The following is a 25,122-nucleotide window of genomic DNA, read 5'->3' as shown; positions in this document are numbered from 1 at the left end:
CTCTCTCTCTCTCTCTCTCTCTCTCTCTCTCTCTCTCTCTCTCTCTCTCTTCCTTCTCTCTCCACACACATATACGGATATATTAGAAAGAGTATTGGATTTAGAGTCAGAGGGTATGTGTTCATCCTGAATTTGTGTTATCTTGGGAAGTCACTTTACCTCTCTGGGACTTTGTAAATGCAGAATAAGATATGTTTCCCTATATGGCCAATGTGTAGATTGTTTCTATTTGTTTGTTTATACTTATTTATAATGAGGGAGATCTGTTTTTTTGGAGATGATAGAATTGTGAGGGAGCCTAGGAGGTTGAAAATGTCCCCAAGAAAATCAAGAAAAGACATTAGTGAGATAATTTTAGAGAGGAGAATAGAAGGAAACTCAGGACAGAACACAGGGTTATGTTAGTATTACCTTGTTAAATTTGACATGTACTTTTTAAAAGGCAAGCAATACTTAAAATCCGTAGTTTCTGTCAGGCAATATACATTTATTTAAGCACTTATTATGTCCTAAGCATTAGGGGAAAGAAAAGCAAAAAGAGAAATCTCTGTCCTCAATACATGTAAAGAAATAGGCATATTCAGAAGGAAAGTCTCTAGCAACTGGAGAATGAGAAAAGGCCTGCTGCAAAAGGTGGCATCATCCCTTGGTGGCTGTGGAATTGGAAAAAAAGGGAAGGGACAGGAGAGATAAATGACAAGCTTTGACAACAGATTGGATATATAAATTGTGTATGAGTAGTTAAATATGCTACCTTGTTTGCCAACCTGGGTAAGTCAAAAGGATGGTAATAATATGGAAGTGCAGAAGGAGGAGGAATGAGTTCTGTTTGGGATATATTGAGTTTGAAATGTCTACAGGGCATCAAGTTTGAGGTATTCATTAGGCAGTTGGTGATGCAGGATTGGAGCTCAGGTAAGACACTAGAACCGGCTCTTCAGATCTGTGAATTATCTCTATAAAAATTGCAACCTTTCAGCCTGATAAGATCACTAAATGAGACAGAATAGAATGAAAAGAGACACACTTATGATTAGTGAGAAAGATATACATATTGGATCCAGCAAAGGAATCTGAGAAGGAATAGTCACACCAGTAGGAGGAAAAGTAAAAGAATAGAGTCCTGAAAACCTGGAGCGGAGAGTATTTAGGAAGTAATCAACTTTGTCAAATGGTGCAAAGAGATCAAGAAATATGAAGGCTAAGTATCAGCTTTGGCAATTAAGAGATCATTGGAAACTTTGGAGAAAGTTATCTGAATGAGGTTGGAAGTCAGATTGAATCGAGCTTAGAAAAGAGTGAGATGAGAAATTAAGGCAAATGAATTGAAGGAAAGTGAAGCAAGCAAAGTCAGAAAAAACAATATACATAATACCTACAAAAGTGTAAATGAAAAAAACAATAAAACCGTCAGTGGCTACCCACTTACCTATAGAATAAAGTCCCAAATCCTTGCCATGACACTTAATTCCTTGTACAATCTTTCCCTAATCTAAATTTTACCAGTTTCATCTCCCTATTTCTCTTCTAGACAAATCCTTCTGCCCAGTAAAATGGGACTCTTTCACATGCTCGAAAGGCATACCATACTTCCTAGCTTATATACACCTTAGTTCCTGTTATTCCTGCTTCCTTGAATGCCTTTTTCCTCCCATATCCATTTAGTGAAAACCTATCCATTTGTCATGGACTGGATCTGATTCAGACTAGCTTTCTACTAGTTTAGGTTGGAAACTGAAATGAGACTCTTATAATCCATCTAGCTGTTGGCAAAAAGATATTTACTTAGCCATGGCAGGAGGCCAGTAAGAACAAGGAGTAGATGTTCATCCAGGATAAAATATAGGTTCAAATAAACATGGCTTCCTAGTGTGGTTCATGCTGAAAGTCGGTAGTCCTTAATATCCTGGATGTTTTATGGTTGGGTGACCAAGAAGCTACATCAATAATTCAACATTTATTTAATGAGTTAGTTAAATTTTGAAAACAATTTTTATCCTGTTTAAGGAAAAATTAGGCAAACTTCCTAGGAGGAGTTCAGGGCAAGGGAATTAAGATATTATTAGGATATAGATATCATAGAAATATTATTATGATGATATAGAGGCCCTTCCAAGTACATTTCTGAAAGGTATTTGCCTTTTCCAAGAAGACTTTCATGAAATATTACTGGTCCAAAGTTGTTTCTCCATCCTAAGTGATCCCAAAGCATTTTGTTATTACTATTTTTTTGGAATTTAGGAACCCATACAGTGTATCATAGTTATTTACATACAGATCATATTTCTTCCATTAGATTATAAACAGCTTGTTTTATTTTTTTGTCTTCCTCAATGCCTAGCATAGGTCCTGGCACACAAAAGGCATTCAATGAATGTTTGTGGAATGATTGAATAGATGAATGAAGAAGAGTCACTTATTTCCCCAACTTCCCAAGAGATCTGGTTGGACATTTGGTAAAAATATCTTTCTGACAATATTCTTGCTGAAAAACAGAAAGGTGTGAAGTGAGAGATCTTATATTTTGGTGGATTAGGAGTTGATTGAATAACCAGACTCAAAGACATTAATGGATTGAGGACAACCTAAAAGGCTATTACTAGTGCAAGGGCACAGTGCTATATTCTTGGCACTGCTCTATTTGACATTCTTATTATTGACTTAGGTGAAGGCATAGATGGTATGTTCATTCAATGTGTAGATGAGAGAAAGAAATAACATGTTGGATGATAGAAATTGATGCTAGGAAGATTTTGACAAACTAATACAGATTTCATTTAATAAAATTAAAAGCAACAAACATAGTCTCATACCTAGCTTTAAAAACTCAACTGTAACATTTCACATAAGATCCTCTTTTTTTGCTCTACCATGTAGAAGATGTTCTTCCCTTTTGTATTTGTGAAGTTCAAACTAAAAATGAATAAATGCAATTGTTTGAAATCTAACTGTTTAGGTATATATCATGAAAGAAAGATGTTAGAAGATATTTCATCCAAAAAGGTCTGGAAGCTTTAGGACCTGCAAACTCAATCCTGGTTACCAGTGTGAGGTGGGGGCCAAAAAAACCCTCCAAACTTCCTAATGTCTAGAACAGAGAAGTTTATATCTCCAATGTAATTTTCTTTTGTCAAATGGTATAGGGAGTGTGCATTCAGTTCTGGATAACACATTTTAAGAAAGATATTGATAAACTGTGATACATGGTGAGATGGTTGACGAGGATAATGAAGAAACTGGAAGTCATGAAACAACAAGGCATTGAAGGAATTGAAGACTTTTAACTGAAGAAGATAAAATCAGAGGGTAACATGATATATAAATCTTTTCAAATACTTTAAGGGTTTCCATGTGAAAGAAGACTCAATTTGTTTTGCTTGGCCCTAGAAAGCAGAACAAGAAGTAGGGACAGGAAAGTACAGAGACAGATTTCAGCTAAATATGAGAACAAAGCTTCCTAACAATTAGAGCTATCCAAAGGTGGGATAGACTGCCTCTACCCACTAGGTTTCCCATCTTTGGAAGTTGTCATGTGGAAACAGAATGACTATTTCTCAGGGATATTGTGACAAAGATTTCTATTTCAGTCATGTGTTTTCAACTCTAAAAATCCATTATTTTTATGGTCATTAAGTCCAGTATAGAGCATTCAGGACAGAAAGTGCAACTGAAGGATTCGTGGGCACTATTCTCTGTTCCATTCTTGACTCAGGTTGGGGCTCAGGCCAGTCACTTCCTCCTTGACCCAGTTCCTTCACCTGTAAAGTAAGGAGAGTCAGTTTCTCTGAAACACATCTCTCTTTCCCTACTTTCTTTACTATTTCTTTTGGATGTGTTGAAATAACCAAGGGCTTTGAATGAGTGTGTATGAGTGTGTATGTATGTGTGTGTAAAAGAATGTTTTCCTATTTTTTTATCTCTAGGCTTTAGCTGATGTTCTCCAGGAAGCATCCTACTTTCTTTGTTGATTTTGTTTCTATGATGATTATTTTGTCTTTATATAAACCTTGATATTTTCAAAGACATTGACAATAGGTAATTATTTAGGTAATTAGGTGGAAGTCCTTTCTCTTCAAATATGCCTACAATAGGGTTACACCAAAATAGTAGCACAGACTTAACCATTCTAAGTATAATTACTTTCAAACATAACAATTAATCTGCCTTAATTAAGGACACACCCAGCAAGATATTTCAGGATTGCTCTCTGAATAGTTAGTTTTCTTTATCCTTAAACACTTTTAATTTTCTGTTACTTTATGATGCTTTGGCAGAATGAGTAGAGAAAGATAAGCCATCTGAAAGGGCATTGATACAGTCAGAGGCCTGGGTTCAAATTCAGCCTCTGATACTTTCTGTGACCTTGAGCAAATATGGGCAAACTGGATGTCCTCTAAAGTCCCTTGTAGATCTTTGATCATATTATGATCTCGTGCAAATTTCTTCTAGTTATCAGCCCCAAAGAGCTGAACATCAATCATCCCAGAGAAAAAAAGAGAAGGCATGCCAAATAGAAACCACCCAGTTCATTCCCAGATTCCAGATTAAGTCCCAGTAATCAGATCCTAGTTCCAGCAGTCAACTCTGAAATAGCTATCTTGTTTTGGTTTTGATTTCCTTTCATTGTTTCTGAAATCCAGTTCATCCTAAGCACCTTTTCGTATATACCCAGACAAATATATCGGCTCCCTTAAGAGGGCCCAGCTTAGGGTTGCAAAATAGGGTAGTGAAAGAACATTACTACTAAAACAGGATGATAGAATCCTAAGGGAAAACGGGATGAGTTATTCTATTCTACTTGACATTTTTCTGCAAATCCTTGATAGAATAAGCCAAGGAAACAGTTTTTAGTCACTACAGGGATAGAAAGAGGACTTGAGCAACACGTACCTTAAAATAATTATTCCTCATCATTTATGACATACACAAGCACACCATTACACCCTCATATAACAATCATACCAGACTATACAGCAGTGTCTGCCTCGCAGACAGAATCACACATTCCTAATTATTCTGGTAGCAGCTCCACAAGATCCAACAGTGTCCATAACACAAACACGTGCACACATACAGCTTTTACCTTTGTATAGTAATGATAGGGGAACTATCACTCAGTGGATAAAATAGTGGGTTGAGAGTTTGAGGAAAAACTGAGATCTCTTTCCAACTCAAATACTAACCAGCCATATGACTGTAAACAATGCATTTAATTTTTCTCATCTGTAAAAATAAGATATTTTTTCTGCCTTCCTCAAGAGGTTTTCCTGAGGTGCAAGTGAGATAATATGTGTGAGCACACTTTGAAAATTGTAAAGCTCCATATAAGTGTAAGATCACGGTGGTACTTTACATATAACCACAAATACTCACAGCAACATATTTCTACACACTTGTATGGCAACTGAATGTGAATTGTCCATCAATTCAATTCAATCAATGGTTATTAAGCACATACCATGCACACCTACTATGTACAAGCCACTGTGTCACACACCCCATTTCTTACTCCTTTGTGTAAAAGCCACGCTCTCACTCTCATCCATTCACCCCATATTCTTGAGGGACTGCTATACTAGGAGCTGTCCAGCAGCATCAGCGTGTTTCTCACTTGCGATTATTTCCCCGGTGTCTTTGGGCTAAAGTCCCTAGGGAGCTGTTTAACCGTGGATAAAATATCTCCTGCCTCCAAAGCATGTCTGTCTCCATCACATCTACATCCATAGCCCACCCCCTCGAGCAGGGTCCCCACACCCCAATCTGTCCGTAGTCTACACAGGCAATACCCATATGTTAGGACAATCGAGAACTGTCCCGCAGCGTTTGTCACACAGCTTGGATGAAGCCTCAGGAGTGTGCCCATCTCACATACACACTTAGGCACATCTATCACTGTGCGAAGGTCCTAGGAGAGCCAGTCAGCGGGAACTGCTTGTCAAACAGGCACACATATACATCCCCTGCATGAAGTCCCACGGGCTCTGTCCAGCAGTGCGACTCTCCGCCCTTCCCCTACAATTCTGAACACACACCCCATGTGAGACAAACCAGAAACCAGTACGGCAGGACTTGTGGCAGGAGCACTTGCACAACTGGGTGTGAGGCCGCCCGGGAACTGTCCAGCAGCGTCACACATATCAGCATCGCATCGTAGAGCAGTGTCTCTCGCACACACCCCGTACACTAGTGTCTGTCTCTCTCTCTCACACACAGATCGCAAAGCAGTGTCACACACACATATTGTACAGCAGGGTATCACACACACTGAGGTCACACGAACGCTGTCCAGCAGCGTCTCTCACACATAGCGCAGCAGTGTCTGTCTCACACACAGCGTACACCGTTGCTGTGTCTGTCTCACACACACATTCCCTGTACAGCAACGTCTCTGTCGCTCTGTCTCACACAAGCGCCCACGCGCGCGCGCACACACATACACACACACACCCCATACGGTAGTGTCTCACACACTCCCACACACCCCTCACACCCGGGCGCTGTCCATCAGCACCGTGTGTCAATGTTTGTGTCTGTGACCAACCCTCCCCCCTGCTCCCTTCTTTTCCCCCTTCTCCTCCTGCTCCAGCCTCTCCGACGTCGTGCCTGTAGGCCCGGGACACTCACCCCAGGCCAGCAGGAGGGCGGCGCACAGCAGCCGGCCCATGGTGCAGCCCTGCTTGGCTCCCACCGCGGTCCGAGCGCCCTCCTCCCCCAGCAGCCGCAGCAAGCCCGAAGCTTCGCCTCGGGCGTAACCGAGCGCGGTGGGCGGGTCCGGCGAAATGAGCCCAATAGGGCCGCTGAGCAGTCACTCACACTGGACCCCGCCCCCTGCCTCCTTCCCTCTCTCTTTCGCCGGGCCGCGTGCCTCACGCCTCGACCGGAAGGAAGCGGGCGCAGAAGTAGCCGCCCCCTTCCGACCTGACCCCCCTCCTTTTCTGTCGGGGCAAGCCAATCAGGAGCCGAGGCTAGATTCACGTGCCTCGCGTTTCTAATGGCCATAACCGCCTTAACGGCTCCTGAGACCTCCAGGGAAGCCGGGCCAGGGTAGATGAAGAAGGCTGAAATCAGTGGATGCTGGAGGAGAGCTCCAACCACGACCGCAGAACACGCAGAGCCTTGCCAATAGGGTTTAGAGGGCCGGCACACACTCAGCCTCGGGTTGGTTGACGTGGCCAAAGGCTGAGGCCTGATTTGACCGCAGCTGCGTTTAGAGGCGCCAGGCACAGGCCTGCCCTAGAGACCTCGCCCCTCCCACCCTGCAGCTGTAGCACCCGAGTCTGGTGGACCGCGTCTGGTGACCAGCGCTGGGGCTTCCCAAGAGCTTAGCAAGCCGGCCCCAGAGGGCCCCTAATGCCAACTCTCGTGGGAATGACTCCCCAAAAACCACCTGAGTGGAGGCTCTAAGTGAGCCAGCCCATGAGCGACTCCTCGGGATTGGAGGCCGATTTTCCTGCCTTCCAGCCAAACGTCACCTGTACTATTCGCCCTTTGCACCCACACTGCCCCAAGTTTGGAGGTCTGGAACCAAACTGGGCAAATCCCACTTCCTTGTGGTTCCCAACCCTGTCAGAAGGAACAGCTGGAAGAACCCTGAGAACGAAAGAGCCCAGGCACGAAGGGCCAGGAGTCAGGTACTGGGAGCAGGGTAGTCATGTTGGAAGAAGGCTTGGGTAGTCTGCCATCTATCCACTGCCAACTCATCCTTTTATCATTAATAGGAGATATGAGTGCCTAGGACAGGAAAGGTATAGGAAATGGAGCCGTTAGGTGGCTCAGTGGATAGTGGCAGGCCTGGAGATGGGAGATCCTAGGTTCAAATTTGGCCTCACTCTTCCTAGCTGTGTGAACCTGGGCAAGTCACTTAACCTCAGTTATCTACCCCTTACCAACCAAAAGGCTGTAAGAAAGATATAGGAAAGTACTTTGTAAACCATAAGGAGCTACATAAATCTCAGCTCTTTTTGGCTTTTCAAATAGCTGAAACCAATTCAGTGGGATGGTAGAGCAGGTGTCAGATTTGACTTTTAGTCCCAAGTCTCCTAGTCATGTGACCTTGGGAAAATGATTTCATTTTTCCCATGTAAAATGAAGGTGTTGAACTGAATGACTGGCCAGGACTCCAGTAGCTCTGACATTCTTTTGATTCAATGAGTAGAAGCTACAGGGTGAAGATTTCTGAGCTATTCCAACTGTGAAATTAAGTAGTGAGCTCCCCATCACTGGGAGTGCTCAAGCAGAGACCAAGATGATGTAACTATGCTAGGTTAAAGATTGGTACAGATAACCTATAGCAGCACTGATGAACCTTTTTGAGATAGTGTGCCCAAACTGCACCTTCAAGCTGTGAGCCCCACCTCTTTCCCCAAATTAAACAGATGAAGTGCTTGCATTGGGCTACTGAACAGAAGGGTGGGGCATACAAAAAAATGTCCAGAGGCTAGGGCACATGTGCTACATCTTCACCAACACCAACAACAGGATCCTTTCCAGCCCAAATGTCTGATCTTATTCAAACATGAGACTGATTTAGAGCTGAAGGAGACCTTAGAAGCCATCTAGTCCAACCTTGCTCTTATTACAGATGAGCAAATTGAGGCCCTGAGAAGTTATCACTTGGTCAAAGTTACTCAACTTGTTAAAGAGGTTAGATTTGGATCCAGGCTCTCTAATTCCAGTCATTGAGATCTTTTCATTTTTGATAGACTTGATATCATGATCTTTGATGTCATGATTTTCATTCATGATAACATCTTCAACCATTGGCAAAATTTTGTTTCCCATTTAAAGGCTAAACCAGGTCCTGCTATCTGAATCATCTCCTATTCAAGGATAAAGGAAAGGACCCTCAAAAAAAGGTCCTAGGACCCTAAGAAGTTGTTTTAAGAAATATTATTAGTAATAACTCCAAACTGGCAACTAAAAACAAAACTAAAAGCTTATTTTTTGCAGCAAAGTTTGCAAAAAGCTTTCCAATACATTTCTTATTTTATATTTTTATATAAAATTTTATATAACTTTTTTTTTATAACTTTCTGTGAGACAGGTACAAGTGTTTTTATTTTACAGATAAGGAAATTGAAGCTCATAAAAGTATCTTGTGATGACACAGCTAGTATCAGACAGAATTAAAGCATACATCTTCACAATTCCAAGTCCAGCCCTCTATTCTCTGTCATACTGCCTTTTCATTTGACCTTGGTAAACAAAGCAAGGTACTATCCCCAAAGATTAGGAGACTGAAACTACAGCTTGCTCAAGGCTGTGTTGCAAGTTAAGGGGCAAAACTAGAGCCTAGGATTCCATTTTCCAGTTTTTGTTCTAGCACTACTGCTACTATTTCTACTAGGCACTGATGACTCAAAGTAGAACTAAGACATCAGCATTTTGGGGGCAGCTGGGTAGCTCAGTGGATTGAGAGCCAGGCCTAGAGACGGGAGGTCCTAGGTTCAAATCCAGCCTCAGACACTTCCCAGCTGTATGACCCTGGGCAAGTCACTTGACCCCCATTGCCTACCCTTACCACTCTTCCACCTTTGAGTCAATGCACAGAAGTTATGGGTTTAAAATTAAAAAATTAAAAAAAGACATCAGCATTTGAAAATAAACATTTTAATCATTTTATGCAAAATGAAAACTACAACAGTGAATATCCAATGTACAAATACTAATGGTAAAAGAAACAGCCAAGATGGGAAAAAGTAGATGTGATAAAGATGACCACCTTTGGCCCTTATGATCACATAATCTAATCACATATTTGCTGCTTAACTTTCCTCAGCTGAGGGAAGCCAGGCAGTCAAAATTATACACTTTACAATGCAAGGTTTCTGTTCTATAGACATTTGCCTCTAGCCAGAGGAACATAGGGCAAACAGTTCTAGAAGTGATACACACTAGCCTTTCCTATTCACTTGTAATTGCAAAGGATGGCAGAAGCAACCAAAGATGATACATGAGATGATACCAGGAGTGGAAGAAATCATTCTCATTCCTTCATCTGGCCTAAGTCAGCTATGGGTTAGGGCCAGGCTATCTTCACACCATCAGTATATTAAATGTGTAATTTTTTCTAACCAAAACCAATAAGCTTCTGAGCTCAACTCTAGAGAAGTCAGGAAGGAAAACATAAAATATAGGCATCTAAAGCAGCAAAGATAGAGAAAACATAAAATGACCATTCCGCCTACAGCCAAGGGGACCCTGGTGGTCAAGTTAAGGTGTCTGAACCCTGCACCTACAGGACTCCACCATTTTCCTGTCCATTGATGGTTTAACAAAATCTTTGGGTGAGGTCTCCCTAAGGCACAAAGCAAACAGGGTGCTCAACTTCAACTAGACCCTCCAGAGGCAAAGTGCATAATTAGCTACAGTGGCTGAAGGTCTCAGAATTGCTGGATAATCAGTTTCCGTTTCAGGTCATGGCTGAATTTATTCATTCTGAAGAGTTCACTGTCATAAAAAGCAGCAAGGTTGTGGATGTTGATCTGACGAGCCTAAAAAAGATGAAGTATCAGGGAATGAGAGCATGCTATATGACAGCCTATGTTCCCCAAATATAGCCCTGCCACCTAGGACAACAAATCCATGCCCTCATTCCCTACCTTATCCACTAGGTCCTTCTCAGGTACTTCAATGGTGTCTTGCTGGGCCCCATATCGATTGCGTTGGTAGATCACCTGTTCTGCCACTAGCTGCTTCAGTATAAAGAGTAATAGTTCATTGTTGTCCCTTCGGAATGACAAGTAACGTGCAAAGGTCTAAAAAGAGGAAAGGAAGATCAATCTGTGTGTTCACAACCATGTTTCTATAGCATTAAAATGACCAATTAGCCAGCTTCCTTTTGCCTTGCCTCCCACCCCTCCTTTCTCTACTTGCTAAAAGTAGTGAAACCAGTCTGGCTTCTAATGAGCAGATCAGTTTGGGGCAGGGTTAGGGACCCACCTGTAGGGCCATGAATCCCACAATGCCCCACTAAATTCCTTCTCAAGATAGGGCTGGCTTGTCTGACTGTTCTCAATCTAAACCCACATTTTTGTCCTACCTTACGCATACTGCGCATGACACTGAACTTCTGAGTGTCGATAAAGCTCTCTAACATCACTCGGATAGCCATGTTGACATCATCTTCCAGCACATAGTCCCGAAGGTGAATTCGGGCATGGGCTTCTGCCATTCGGATCATTGACTCAATGTGCCGAACTGTGATGGGGATGCTGCCTGTAGCCTGCCAGAGAGATCATTTTCAGGCTTTAGAATGGAGGGATACAGCTTAGAAGAGTATAGTATAGCAAAGAAACTGAAGAACCCTCCCTGCACATTTGTCCAACAGGTCTGAAAAAGCACACTTGGTGATCAGCAGGTTCTTTTACTAACATCCAGCATTTAAAGCCCTTCACATGATTTGGTTCCAGCCCACCTTTCAAGACTTCATTTATATTATTCCCCTTTATGTCTTCCACCAGAGTGGTGTCAAACTCAAGTAGAAATGGTAACCCTGTGGGCCTAACACCAACTTAGGAAATATGTTAACACATTCTAATGTATTTTGTTAAATATTTCCCAATTACATTTTTATCTAGTATACTCTCCTTCCACCCAACCAGCCTACTTGCTGATCTCTAAACCTAGCAATGCTTCAATTTTTGTGTCTAGTCCAGGTTTTCTGTCCCAGTAATCTTCCTCCTCACTTCTTACCTCTTAGCATCTCCAGATTCCTTCAAGGCTCACTAAAAGTGCCACCATTTAAGAAGAAACCTTTCCTAGGTCTTTGTATTCTCTTTGTCTCCAAATTATTCACTTCCTTGTCTTCATATTATATCCTCCAACAGAATGTAAACCTGAGAGCAGGGCTGACTTCTTGGTTTTGTATGCTCAATTCCTAGCACGATTACCTAGGCTCTGGCTAAATACCTGCAGAACCAAACTGAATTTGCTTTTCCTCCTAGTTTAAGTCCTACCCTATACAGTTCTTACCATGGATTCTTTCCGGAGGTCACTGTACATTTTGGCAACTTTATCTTGGTCCATCTGGTTGAGTTTTGGGTGGACTTTCTCCTTGGCATAGATGATGTACTTCTTTAGTATCTCCTGAGGTAAGGGTTCCACACCATATGTATTAGGCAGGGCTGGTTCTAGTGTCCTCCCATTGGCTACATCTTCTTCCTTGTTGCTGGGGTGGTGTTTGACATGGCTGCCAACCACAAATCGGGCCAGCATTTCATCCTAGTGAGGGAAGGGAAGGTCATTAGGATCCTTTATTTTATTGAACTAAATCCACATTCAGTAGCAAGTCATCCAGTCATCCATAAGAAACCAGAGAGAGAAATGAGATGAAATGGTCATGAGAGGGCCACCAACAGAATGATATCCCAGTCTGGTCAGCCCTTTCCCTCACCATATTAGGCTACATTCCCAAACAACATTCAAGTACCAGTCAGGAGTTTGTGGACCCTCAGGGGACCCGTGATTAAATTCCTGTGAACTTGGATAACTAAAAAAATTACATCTTTATTTTCACTAACTCTCACTTAAATTTAATATTACCTCTTCGATTTATGTGACATACTTCTAAGAAGGATTCCACAGACTGCTAAAGGAGTTCATGACACCAAAAAAGTTAAGACTGGTGTCTGGGTACTCCTGATGTTTGGTATTGAGGGAAGTTTGGAGTCAGACAACTTAGTCACTTTTGAGTCCTAGTTCTGACACTTTCTAGTCAAATGACTAGGCAAGTCAGTTAAACTAAGACTCACCTGCCACATCTGTAAAATTGGAAGACTTGCCTATAACCATTCATTAACTCACAGGACTTTGAGGAAAGCATTTTTATGAAGTATTTCATAAATATGAGTTTTTATTAATAAACCTCAATGCTCAAATCTCTTAGAGCATAGCAATTTTTTACCTGGACAGGATCCACAGTATCCCTCACTACACATAGGACATCAAAGCGGGATATGATGGGCTCTGTAAGGTCCACATTTTCTGAAAAGGTTAATGATGGATCATACCGTCCACCTGTAACATAAAGAGTGACTCATTTAATTCTTATTTCCCCAAATTTCTGTACCTCCACTTTCTCTAGCCCAAGGTAGATACAAGGATAAAATGGTCCATATAGCAAGGAGATATTGCAAAGACAAGGAAGGAAGACTTGCTATTTCTACAGAGGTCGAATGCCCTAGCCAACATGTACATAGGAAAAGTTAGTATGAATCCTGACCCCTCTCATCTTTTCCACATCAAGAGAACAGAGTACATATGCAAATGAAATATAAGTGCTCAAAAGAAACTCTTTAGTGCCACTTTCACCTTTCTTTTTTTTTTTTTAACATCTCAAAAGCAGTGTTTATAATAAGTAAAAAATACTATTTTGGTATTGCATTCAGTTTACAAATGAATGTAGACAGTTTTGCCATCTTTATTAGCTCAACCTAACCATGTACTTTGGACCTCTCTCAAATTAATTCTTCCTTTACTGTTGTCAAAATTCTTTTACAGTTAATTTTATATAGGTCTTGGTTAAATTAAGGCCTTGGCATTTACCAGATTTTACTGTTGTGATATTTTTATCAACTTCTGGTTTTAATGATAAAAAAATGTGCTAATGATTTTGCTTGTTTCTCATATTTTGGTATCTTGTTAAAACCCATTTGAATGTATTGGTTAATTTTGCTGCCCCTTGGGTTTTCTAAATTAAGCATATAACCCACAAATGGATTTGATATATCTCCTTGCCTTCTATTCTACTTAAAAAATTTTACTGCAGTATAATGAATAGTAATGCTGCTAGCAAACAGCTTTGCATCCTGCTCCATTTCATTTATATTATATGCTCTTAGTTTTAAACAAATACTTCCATATTAGGGAAGAGGCATATACTTTTTACAATTATCAAAAGATAGCTATAAAATGAAAGGGAGAAGCTACAGAACATAGTGGGTAGAGTACTCATCTTGAACCTGCAGCCTGGGTTCAAGGGTCACCTGGAAAAACTATGTGATGCAAATTATTTAATATCTTAAGCTTACTTATTTCCCTTTCTGTAAAATAATAGCAATAGCTATTCTGTAAAATAATATTCTGTAAAATAATAGCAATAATAGCACCAATCTCAAAGGATTGTTAGGAAACTCAAGCCTAATGATGTATGCCAAGTGCTACATAGCCAAGTGCTATATAAATGGAAGCTATTATTTCTAGTGTCTCTTATATTTTATCAAAGGCTTTATTTCACATCTTGTATTATTTTCCCAAACCAAAGCTAAGGAGTAGTAACCCTGATCTACTTCTAGCTGTCATAATCATAGACCAGAAAGTAACAGACCCTGTGGACAGAAGGGCAGAATATCTTTGACATGTCTTTCTCTTTATTCATAGAGGACGAAGCATTCCCTCCCAGACAACCCTTATACCTATGGGGTTGGCAGCAGCGATGACAGTGCAGCGGGCCTGTAGAGAGGTGACGATGCCTGCTTTGGATATGGAGATGCTTTGCTGTTCCATGGCCTCGTGGATGCTGGTCCTATCCTGGTCATTCATCTGTAGAATAGTCAAGTGTCCTTCTTAGTCTGCATCCCCACTCCCTCAATATTCTCCTATAACACTGTTAAGACATAGCTCCAGCCAAGACCTTTCCCACTGTTTTTTTACTGATAACTAAGCTAAAAAACTTTTTAGTGCTTTCACCACCTTAAAAACACCCACCTTGTCAAACTCATCAATTAAGCATACTCCTCGGTCAGCCAGAACCAAGGCCCCTGCTTCTAAGGTCCACTCTCGACTGACAGGATGCCTCTGGACATATGCAGTGAGCCCCACAGCTGAAGCCCCCTGGCCAGTGGTAAAGATGGCTCGGCTGGATACTTTTTCCACATACTTAAGGAACTGAGATTTGGCTGTGCCAGGATCTCCACACAATAGCACATTGATATCCCCTCGCACCTTGTGCTTGCCACCTAAAAGAAAAGAATCGGTGTTGGGGGGGTATAGAGAGCACTGTCCTGGAGTAGGGAAGTGAGGAAGGCAAGAACTAGGGACTTTAAAGGCAGCTGAATTGTCCAGATTCCTGTCACTTAAGAGTTAGGTAACAGGGACAAAGGGGAAGCATCATACCACTGAGATATCCAGTTGATGGACAAAAAAAGGGAAGTATCTAGGTATTGTGGGAGGAAAAGGTCACATAGACCATTTGGGTTAGGGTATAAAGAACATGGAGAGCATCTCCCCCAAAGCTACCAGAGTAGCTACCAAAACTACTCTGAACATTGACCTCACTTCCAAATTTCAACTACAAACATAGACTTTTGCCACAGAAAAGACTCCTGCTAAATAAGATGTGCACTAAAATAATCTGGGGGTGGGGGCTAGCATTGAAAAAAACACAAGTTGGCCCTGTGGTGCATGACTACTAACCTGGGTTTTTGGGTTCTCCTCCAAACAGAGCCAGGGCTAGCCCTCTCTTAATGTCTTCATGTCCATAAATAGAGGGGGCAATGCTAGCAAAGACCTGAAAGAAATCGAACGGGGTATGATGAGTCAACAGGCACTGACAACATCTGGTTACCCCTAAAGCAGCTCTTACTAGAATCCCAGGAAGAGCCACACATAGAGATAGGTGATTCCTAAAAGCAATTCTGAGGAGTATTCTCTAGTTATGTCAAACATTTAAGTGCCTTCTATGTGCCAGGCATTGTCCTAAGCTTGGAGGCTAAAAGCAAAATAGTTCCCCTTGAGGTGCTCACAGTGTAATTGGGCAACGTACAAACAATACAGATATAGAATAAAGTGGAGATAATAGAGAAGGTACTAACATTAATGGAGGATTGGGAAAAGCTTTCTACAGTAGGTGGGATTTTTACTGGGACTTGAAGGAAGCCAGGATTCTAAGAAGAGAACCCAGGTCTTCTTTCCCATTGTACTGTTCTCCCCTATAGAACTATATTAAAGTGCAAAATTCCTAGTAACTCCATTAAGTCCCTACTAGGGCTTTCAATAGAAAAGACTAAGGTAGAATGATAAAACTGGATGCCGTAAGCATGCCCCACACCACCTCAACAAAGTGTCAGGGCTCTCTGACCCTCCTTGTGATATACACTCTGCATACACATTATACCCCCACGCACATCCTCAGAAGCATGTTGTCCCTCATCCTCTGCCTCTCACCCAGGCATCCTTAAGCGTGATAGGACCTGGAACGTTTGGCCACTACCACCTTTTTCAAGCAATGCCAATGTAAGTTTCTTTGCCACTCTATAGAGTGCCAATCATCTCTTAAGGTGAAAATAATCGTAGGACCACAAGGGCTAGAAACCAAAGAGGTCCTGGCTTCCAAGTCAGCACACACTTAGCCTTGCAGACACTCACTAAGGCGCTGCCTGCCACCAATGGTCTGTTCCTCCAGTTTGGTGATGCATCAGCTCCACACAGTGGAAACAAAATGATGTGCATCTATGTGCTCCAAAAAGGAGGGAATCTCAGCAACTAAGATGCCACTGTCCTTTCTTCAGGATTTCTTGAACACACCCACAGTTCACCTGGGATCCAATATATGTACTGATCTCTTTGGGGGAGGGAAAATCCAGACTCTGCTAAGGTCAAGATGAGTCAGAGAAAAGATTTTAACTGATAAGCATCCCCATGAAATTTCTCTACCCAACTTACCTTTTCTCCAATCTGCTGGTCCTTGGAGAGGCTAATTATAGTCTTCACATCCTCATCAGTCAGTTCCCCTACAGCTACCTTATCATCCTTCTTGGCCACATGATTGGCCAAGATAACTGTAGCAAAGACAGGGAAGCCATTAGCAGTATTGAGGGAGCCATCATAGTTGTTGTGGTAGATGCCAGTCAACTCCTGGATGGGAGAAAGGAAGAGGTAATCAGCAGCCATATTCAAGGAGCAAGGCTAAGGGTTAGATTCCACTCCATAGCTGGCCTTGACCAATAAATTGTTTTTCCTAAAGCCCCCTAATCTTGAAGTACCAAGATAGAAAATTATAAGTATGGGGGAAATAATTCCAAACTTCATTATTCAAGTGATTTATCTAACCAGAGTACAAAGAAATTGTCCAGGCCCTATCTGGTGTTCCTACCATCACACCAGGCTTTTTTCATTTGATGAGTTCAAGCTCTATATACATTTCACCCATTATAAACGTTGCCACTCCCATCTTTCCAACCTGTACCCACTCTGGCATTTTCTAGTATTTGGGCCTGAGAGAAAGAAGGCTCAGCCCTTCTGCTCACTCACAATTTCATCTCCTGGCTTGCAGCTATCCACCAGATCAGCAAGAAGAATGGCATCTTTGGATCGAGGAAGCCTGCCCGCAGCCACTTTGCCTGGACTCTCTTGGATTCGGATGCGCTGGTAATTCTGATAGATTGTCTACAGAAGACAAGAGGACACGCAAGTGAGAGAATCCTAAAGCCCTATCCCCTAGTCATGCCTTTGCCCCATTCAAAACTATGGTGGATCCCTAATGCCTCTACAGGATCAAGTTCTAAATCCTTAGGCTATTCAAGGTTCATGAACGCTCAAGCCCCAGTCTACCTATTTAGCTTCTGTTATCTGCATATACTTATGTTCTAGTATCAGAATGTTATTCTTCTAAAATCTCTTAATCCGCCCACTCACTGTTCCTTCTACCAGAAATGACCTCCTTCCTCATCACTGCCATTCTTCCAAGTTTCAGTTCAAAGCAGTATGTTTCTTCCCGCAAATCCCTAAAACACTTTTATAGGACTCGGTATCCTTCTTTGTATTATGCTAACTTGTTTAGCTATCTTAAGAGTAAGGACCCTCAATTTTATTTCTCTTTGTATTCCCTTCAGTGCCTAGCATAATATTTGAATGCTATAGGTGCTTAATAAATATTTAATGTAACTGACAATGTAAATTTGATAATTCACTCCTCCTCTGGGGCAGCAATGCCTTCTATTATTTGTACTTTTAACCTGTCAAAGTTCTTTCACGTTATCTCATTTTATCCTGATAATACCCCTGTGGAATTGGCCAGGATATGTAGATATACAGAGAACTGTAGATAGGATAAATGACTTGCTGCAAGTCTCTCAAATAGTTAGGAGAGGGGCCAAGAGGTCTCATTCACTCACACCACTGGTTCAGATCAGCTGATTCAGGTGGAGCTGTCTGTGGGGAGTGGGGAAAGATGACCCACACAGGGACTAAGGCAAAGTGGCTTTGGCCCTTCCTCTCTTGGGGCCACTACTAGGGCAGGCTGGGGCAGAAAAGAACTGGAACATTCACTCATATTCTGTTGTACAATCAATTCAGTCATGTTACCTCTATATAAGGGAATACAAAAATCACAAATTTTCCACTGATACAACCTGATATGGCCTTCTCTAGAAGGCATCTCCAATGAAAAGGACAAGGAGGATCACTCCTGACCTTTTAACATCTCATTCTTTCTATTTGTCCAAAAGAAAGGTCAACCACTTCACAATCTGTGGTATGGAACTGACAACAGATGAAGATGAAGGCAAAGATGTGATTTATCCAAGATCAGCTGAAGCCAAACAACTGCCTTTTGTTAATAGTCATCCTGATAAACCAAGAAGCACAGGAAAGGAACACATGCTATGGATGCTGAGATTCCTCTTTTGTAAAAAGGAGTTGCTCTACTTGGGGGAACTCTGCAACAAGTCCTCTGAGCAGCCAAAACAAATGACTGATTTATACTCCAGATGTGCAATAATATTAATGATAATAGCTAATGTTTATATAGCATCTACTATAACCAGTAATCATAGAAAGCACTAAGTAAGCACTTTACAAATACTCTCTCATTTGATCCTCACAATAACCCTGGGAGGTAGATGCTATTATCTTCATTTTACAGAAAAGGAAACTAGCAAACAGAGATGAAGTGATTTGCTCAATATCACAAAGCTAACCAAGGGTTTGTGGCTGGATTTGAACTCTGGACTTCCTAACTCCACTGAACCTCCTAGCAAGACTGAAGACTTGTCACCTGTGCTCACCTCTTCCATGTTGACTTCAAAAGGACCAGCAGACTGGCATTCAGGACACGAGCCAGGCTTCACTTCCTGGTTTTGAGACTGACAGAAGGGCCCCAGGACAAAGTTGCATTTGTTGCAGTTGTACTTGACCATGCTGAGCTGAGGCAGGACTCCTGTGCAGCTGGTCACCACACCACTGGTTCGGATCAGCTGGTTCAGGTGCAGCTGCCTGTAAGGAGTGGGGAAAAGGATGATGACCCACTCAGAGACAACAAAGTAGCTTTGGCTTCTCCTCTCTTGGGTCTACTACTAGGGTAGGCTGGGCAGAGAAGGACTGAAACATTCTCACTCAATTTTTGTTTTTTGATCATTTCAGTCATGTCCGACTCTTGTGGCCCCATTTGGGGTTTTCTTGGCAAAGATCCTGGAATGTTTTGCTATTTTCTACTCCAGCTCATTTTACTAATTAGGAAACTAAGGCAAAAGGGTTAAGTGGCTTGCCCAAGGTCAAACAACTATTGGCCAGATTTGTCAGAGGTCAGATTTGAATTCAGGAAGACTCGTCTTCCTGATTCCAAGCCCAGCACTCTATCCCCTGTGTCACCTAGCTGCCCTCTTATTCAGGGCACATGGAAATCCTGTTTCAGAAAATAAAAGCCTCAGATGCCCTATCAGGCAGAATTACCCAGATCTATCTATATTTATCCCTGCATAAGGCAGGACTCTTCATGATTTGCTTCCATAAAAGGTATTCCCTTTGGCTGACCCAGGTTTCCCTTAGGCTTTCTGGGAAACAGAAGATCCAAAAGGTCAAAGACACTTCCATTTCTCATTCTACTGTGCCATCTAATCCTAGAAAGGGTGAAGTGAAACCTCCAGAGGCCCTGCTTTCAGATGGTCTAGCACAATGGTCGGCAACCTTTTTGGCAGTGAGAGCCATAAACGCCTGCGGAAGGAGGAGGATGGAGGTGGAAGGCACTAGAATATGGGGCGGGGGCTGAAGGGCCCCCTGGGGAACATCCTGGAGCTCTGGCCAGTCGGGAGGTGGAGCCAGATATGGCTCAAACCCCTGGTCTAGCAGAAGAATCCGGTAAGCAATTGCCCATTTCCCTCATTAGGACCCTGGCTCTGCTCCTTGGCCTACCTGCCCTTCTTTCTTACCTGAGGGAGCGAAGTTCCTCTACTAGGGGAAGGTGAGAGATCCGGACATGGATGTGACTGGCAATTCGGTCATACTTTGGGTACATAGCTAACACCACCTCTCGGGCAGCTTCATCAAAGATCCCCAAGAGTTCTGCAGGTGCCTCAGGTAAAAAGTAAGCCAGGACATGTTCCCGGGCCGCCAGGTCTTCATAGTTCACCACCAGGCTCTCCCTGTTCTCTGTCAAGGTGGAGAGAATGAATAAATGAATGATTGAATAAGAACGTGCTAACACCAAGCACTTTTAAGTTTTGGAATACCAATGGGAAAAATCAGACAATTCCAGCTCTAATTAGGAGATATGAAGCAGTAAGAGAGCTCAGTCCCAGGGAAGATGGATAGGCCAAGAGGGCTGAGAGGTACAGCTGTGGAGAACCCAAAAATGGCTCTACAGTTCCATGGCAGCTCTTCTCTTGAAAAAAGCAGGGAAGTTTCCTTCTACCTGTGCTGGGGAGAACATGACCCTAACCCAAATGGGGCCACAATGAAGTCAGGAGCACTGAGCAAGAATTCTCAAATTCCATTTACTTTAGGGTTAGCTCTGCTCCCTCTAGCTCAGTGATCTTCAACTACACACTGGAATTCTCTATGCCCTGATTTCTTCATCTGGAAAAGGAATTGTTGTGAGACTAAAGGTAGCATCTTGTTGGGAGAAGAGAAATAGCAAACTAGATAAGTATTATGATGAGAGAAAACTAATGAGAAATGGAGTTGGGTTTGAGAGCAGGGGAAGGAAGCCCTGCCCTGACCATGTACCTTTACACATGTCACTAATTCGCTCCTTGAAGACATTATGACCATGTCCATCCACATGAGTTCGTAAAAAGTTCTTGAATCGATGATGAATCTCCAGTCGAGGGCCTGCCATGCTCACCCACTCCCGAACAGTGTGGCCTTTCAAATCCTCTAGATTCTCGATGCTTTCTATCATGTCTTCTTCCTCTTCTCCATCTTCTGTGCCCCGCTCTACCAGGCGCCGCTTTCGGGCTGGCCGTTCCTCATCTTCTTCATCACTATCTGAGGACATAAGGAACATGTCAATCTCACCCAACTCTCCCTTCTAATTCATATCCTCCTTTCCACTAGGTCATTCCCTCTCAATCACCAATCCAGTATGCTCCCTGGAGCCATTACCCACCTTTCCCATTATTTGGTGAAAAGACTACCCTGAGATGAACCTATAGCTGAGAGGAGCAAATGGAGGTACCAAAAAGTTTAAATGCTACAGAAATCATGGTAGCTTCAAAGGAGATGGACTTGTTGGATGGCAGGTCTTTTTAACTGAACATAAATGTCATCTCCCCTCCCTTCTTTTTCTCCCCCTCCCCCACCCCAATATTTTAGCCCCAATCCCTGATAGAAGATAATAGAATCGGGCACTTACAGTTGCTTACCCTGGCAAGGCCACAAGCAAGAAATCCAAAGTACTTACCATATAGCAGCCCCCGCCTCATTCGCCCCAAGCCTCGGTCAGCCTCACGATCTCTCTGCCGCATAACCCGTTCAGCAGCTTCCCTCTGGCTGGCTGTCAGCTCTTCCACATCTTCATCATCAAGGGCTAGCCCTTCTGCCTCATAGGTGTCTAGCTCAGGAATGGCTCGGTAATCTCTATGGGGGCCCAAGAACAAGTAGTTAGTCCAGAGCAAAGACAACCCAAGTTCTAAAGCCATCAACACACAGGTCTCAGGCTCAGCGCTACAAAAGGCAGTTGTCTCATTCTTAAGGCCTCAATAAACCAGAGATGACAAAGCACTTTAAAAAATTAATACTACATGGCTTAAAAGTTAGGGATGTTTAGAGAACATCAACCTTTTGTAATCAGTGTCAGTAGATACACTCTCCCATACACTATCTTTAGATGCTCCTGTCAAAAGAAAGAATACTAGACAGAAAAAAAAAAAACCATTGATAAAATTCAGTACAGACCTTCATGTTGTTAGAGCAATGTTTTTGCCTAATTACAACTTAATGCTCAAAATGGAAGATGTCCCAAAAGTCTTGGAGTTTTACTTAATAACTAACACATCTCATGTTGTGCTTTCAGTTTTGGGTTGTTTAAATGTGTTTTTTTTATTTTTTACTAGTTGCATGCCTAGTATCTTTCTTTTATGCCAATGAAAGTATTTAGATACCCATTCTCCTCCAAGGACTGCTCAGCTTACAATTAAAAAATTCTAGCACATTGTTTCATGGCTATCCTCATCTCCATGTACCATGGAGAGGAAACTATGGCAGAGAGAAGAAACTTGCCAGAAAGGAATGGAGAATGGTATTAACCCCTGGTTTCCTATATGACTAATCAGCCCTAAAGAAGAGGATTCTGGTCTAACCCCATTTCTCAAATGCTCTGACCCTCTCATCACTATTCTTTTTTCCCCCCAAACCTCTCACCTCTCCATTCCATCCCCAATAAGCTCTTCTCCATCTTCTTCCTCTTCATCAGGAAGCCCTTCAGTGCCCAGAAGACCCTCTGATTCATCTTCAAAAGGTGGCAGGTCTCGGCCAGGGCTGGAGGTCAAAGCATCACGACGGGAACCTCGCCCAGGGCTAGATGTTAAACCATCACTGACCCGTCTATATCTTCGGGCTGGGCTGGAGGATGCTATATTTAATGACTCTGAGGAATCCTGAAAAAGGATCAGATTGTGTCAATAGCCCTGCATTTTGTATAGAAGTAGTGATAGGGAGGCTTTCTTAGGAGGACTTGCTTCTGACAGGAAAGCTGAGGTCCAAGCTAGGCCCTATTACGTGGGAATGGAAACAATTTTACAGTGAGAAAGGCAAAAAGATTTAAGATAAAAATTTTAAAACATTCCTTTCAAAACAGAGAAGATACATTGGGGGGGGGGGGGGTAGAGGGAAGAATGGAACACTTTCAGTTCGCCTTCCAGTTCCAGCAGTAGATGAAGGTGTTCAAGAATATCAAAGGCAATAAAGTCTTTTTAGTCTGCCCAGCCCTGCTGGCCTCAGGGGCTCCCTCCTCACTCTTATGGGCTGGTTGAACTCTGGGATTGAGGTCTTTCCCCCTTTTCTCCCAATACCCTATACTTGCATTGCCATCCCCTCTCCTTCAACAAATTACTATCCATTCTTTAAAGACCAGCTCAAATGCTGCTTCCTCCAGAAATTCCCAGGAATGCTGCTTTTTCTCTTGATCTCTGCCTCTTTGAATCTCCCACTCCTTTCAAAGATCATCTCAGGCATCTCCCTCTTTAAGAGGTGTTTTCTGATACCACTTTTTAGTCTGCCCCCTCCCACCCCCCCACCCCATACATTTGAAATTCCTTTGGATTTACTTCTCTGTATACCCATTTACCCGGAGTAGAATGTCAACTCCTTGAGGACACTTTTTTTTTTGCCTAAAGGGGCTGGTACTATAACAAGTGCTTAATAAATGTTTAATTGAATTGCAGTCTTCCTGGATTCTATATCAATAACCACCTTCACTCAGATAGGTGTCTCATCCTTCTAATGCATTTAATATACTGTTAGCTTATGATCTGTTAGTCTTTCCCCCAGTAGACTTTCATTTCCAATAAGAGTAATTGTATTCTCTAAATCAGGTCTTTTTTTGAGTCACAGATCCTGGCTCTTGGAGTCTAGGGAACAGGCTTTCCCTAGGAATCCAGCTCTGCATATTTTATGACCTTGGGCAAGTCATACACCTTTCTGGGACCAGTACTGCTCCCTATCTCTAAAATGAGAACCACAGAGGCAGCTGGGTAGCTCAGTGGATTGAGAGCCAGGCCTAAAGACGGGTGTTCCTGGGTTCAAATCTGGCCTCAGACACTTCCCAGCTGTGTGACCCTGGGCAAGTCACTTGACCCCCATTGCCTAGCCCTTACCATTCTTCTGCCTTAGAACCAATACACATTATTGATTCTAAGGCGTAAGGTAAGGGTTTTAAAAAAAGAAAACAAAATGAGAACTCTGTGCTGGTGGCCTCTAGGGCCTGCCCTAAATCTGCTATCCCTAACCGCGCTTAGCGGCCCACCAGAGAAGCATAACTTCGGAAGGCTTTTCAATGTACATTTAAGGAAAACCCGTCCTTCCCCACCCCCATACCTCATCCTGGTAGATTGTCCCCGCCCCCACATCCTGCAGACTGTCCCCGCCCCTACACCAATTCCAGTAGGGCAGGCAGTCGCAGCTCTTCCCCCTAAGCCCCACCTCTCGCCCACCCAGTTCCTCCCCACCCCGGTAAAGTCTTTTCATCCGTCCCCCATTAAAGGGCTCATCCCTTCAGTTCTCACTCCCGGAGGGGGCCTCATTCCCGCTCGGACGGTGGGACCCTAAACAACAGGCGCCTAATAAATGACGATAGTAAAAAGTAGGATCTTACTGCCCTCATCCCTAGAAGCCGCAAGCCCCCCCCTACCATGCGCAAACAGTCTCTCGTCACCCCCCCCACTTTCTCTTTATCTCCCCCTTCAACGCGGTCCCCATCAGGTTCCTCAAAGCTCCCCGTGTCCTCTTCACAGACTTCCCCAGGTCACAACCGTCCGTCTCCCGGCCCCCCTTGTGGCCGAGCTCCCAGCTCACCGCCATAGTTGCTACAGCTCCACTTCCAGTGCTGCAAGCTCCTTCCTACTCCGAGAAATGGTTTTCGCGCGAAAAAGCACACGTGACCCAAAGGAGCCCGGGAAGCCTCATGAATAATAAATAAGTCCCTCGATGCACGTCATCAATATTCATAAGGGGCTGGAATAGGGTGGGACTAAAGGGATTCCAGCCAATCTGCCTCTCTGCTCACAGAGCCCCGCCCCTCCCCCCCCACACACACACACACACACAGCCCTTCGGCCCTCGAGCCCCGGGATTCTGCTCAGTTCTGCCCCGCCCAGCCCGGCCAGTCCCCTCCGTTCCCTACCCTACCCTAGTGTACCTCCCCCACCTCCCCTTCTTCCCCCCTCCCCCCCCCCCCCCCCCCCCCCCCCC

The 25,122-nt window shown here is 43.1% G+C and overlaps 1 protein-coding gene across 1 annotated transcript; it reads right to left on the bottom strand.

The window, feature by feature from the left end:
- Positions 1-9,593: 9,593 nt before the first annotated feature.
- Positions 9,594-24,399, bottom strand: MCM2 (minichromosome maintenance complex component 2). Its single transcript, XM_044676187.1, has 16 exons — positions 24,250-24,399; positions 22,576-22,811; positions 21,617-21,792; positions 20,941-21,201; positions 20,145-20,364; positions 19,005-19,212; positions 17,251-17,385; positions 16,663-16,854; positions 15,415-15,508; positions 14,707-14,957; positions 14,415-14,541; positions 12,905-13,017; positions 11,974-12,222; positions 11,042-11,224; positions 10,602-10,757; positions 9,594-10,493 (listed from the first exon to the last, which is right to left on the bottom strand). Exons 1-16 carry the CDS (start codon positions 24,397-24,399, stop codon positions 10,383-10,385), a joined length of 2,862 nt encoding a protein of 953 aa, XP_044532122.1. The 3' UTR covers positions 9,594-10,382.
- Positions 24,400-25,122: the final 723 nt, after the last annotated feature.

This window comes from Gracilinanus agilis, chromosome 1 (genome assembly GCF_016433145.1).
Source record: "Gracilinanus agilis isolate LMUSP501 chromosome 1, AgileGrace, whole genome shotgun sequence".
In the NCBI taxonomy this organism is placed as follows: Eukaryota; Metazoa; Chordata; class Mammalia; order Didelphimorphia; family Didelphidae; genus Gracilinanus; species Gracilinanus agilis.
The sequence above is the reverse complement of the archived record's forward strand: the minus strand, read 5'-3'. Positions and strand labels throughout refer to the sequence as shown.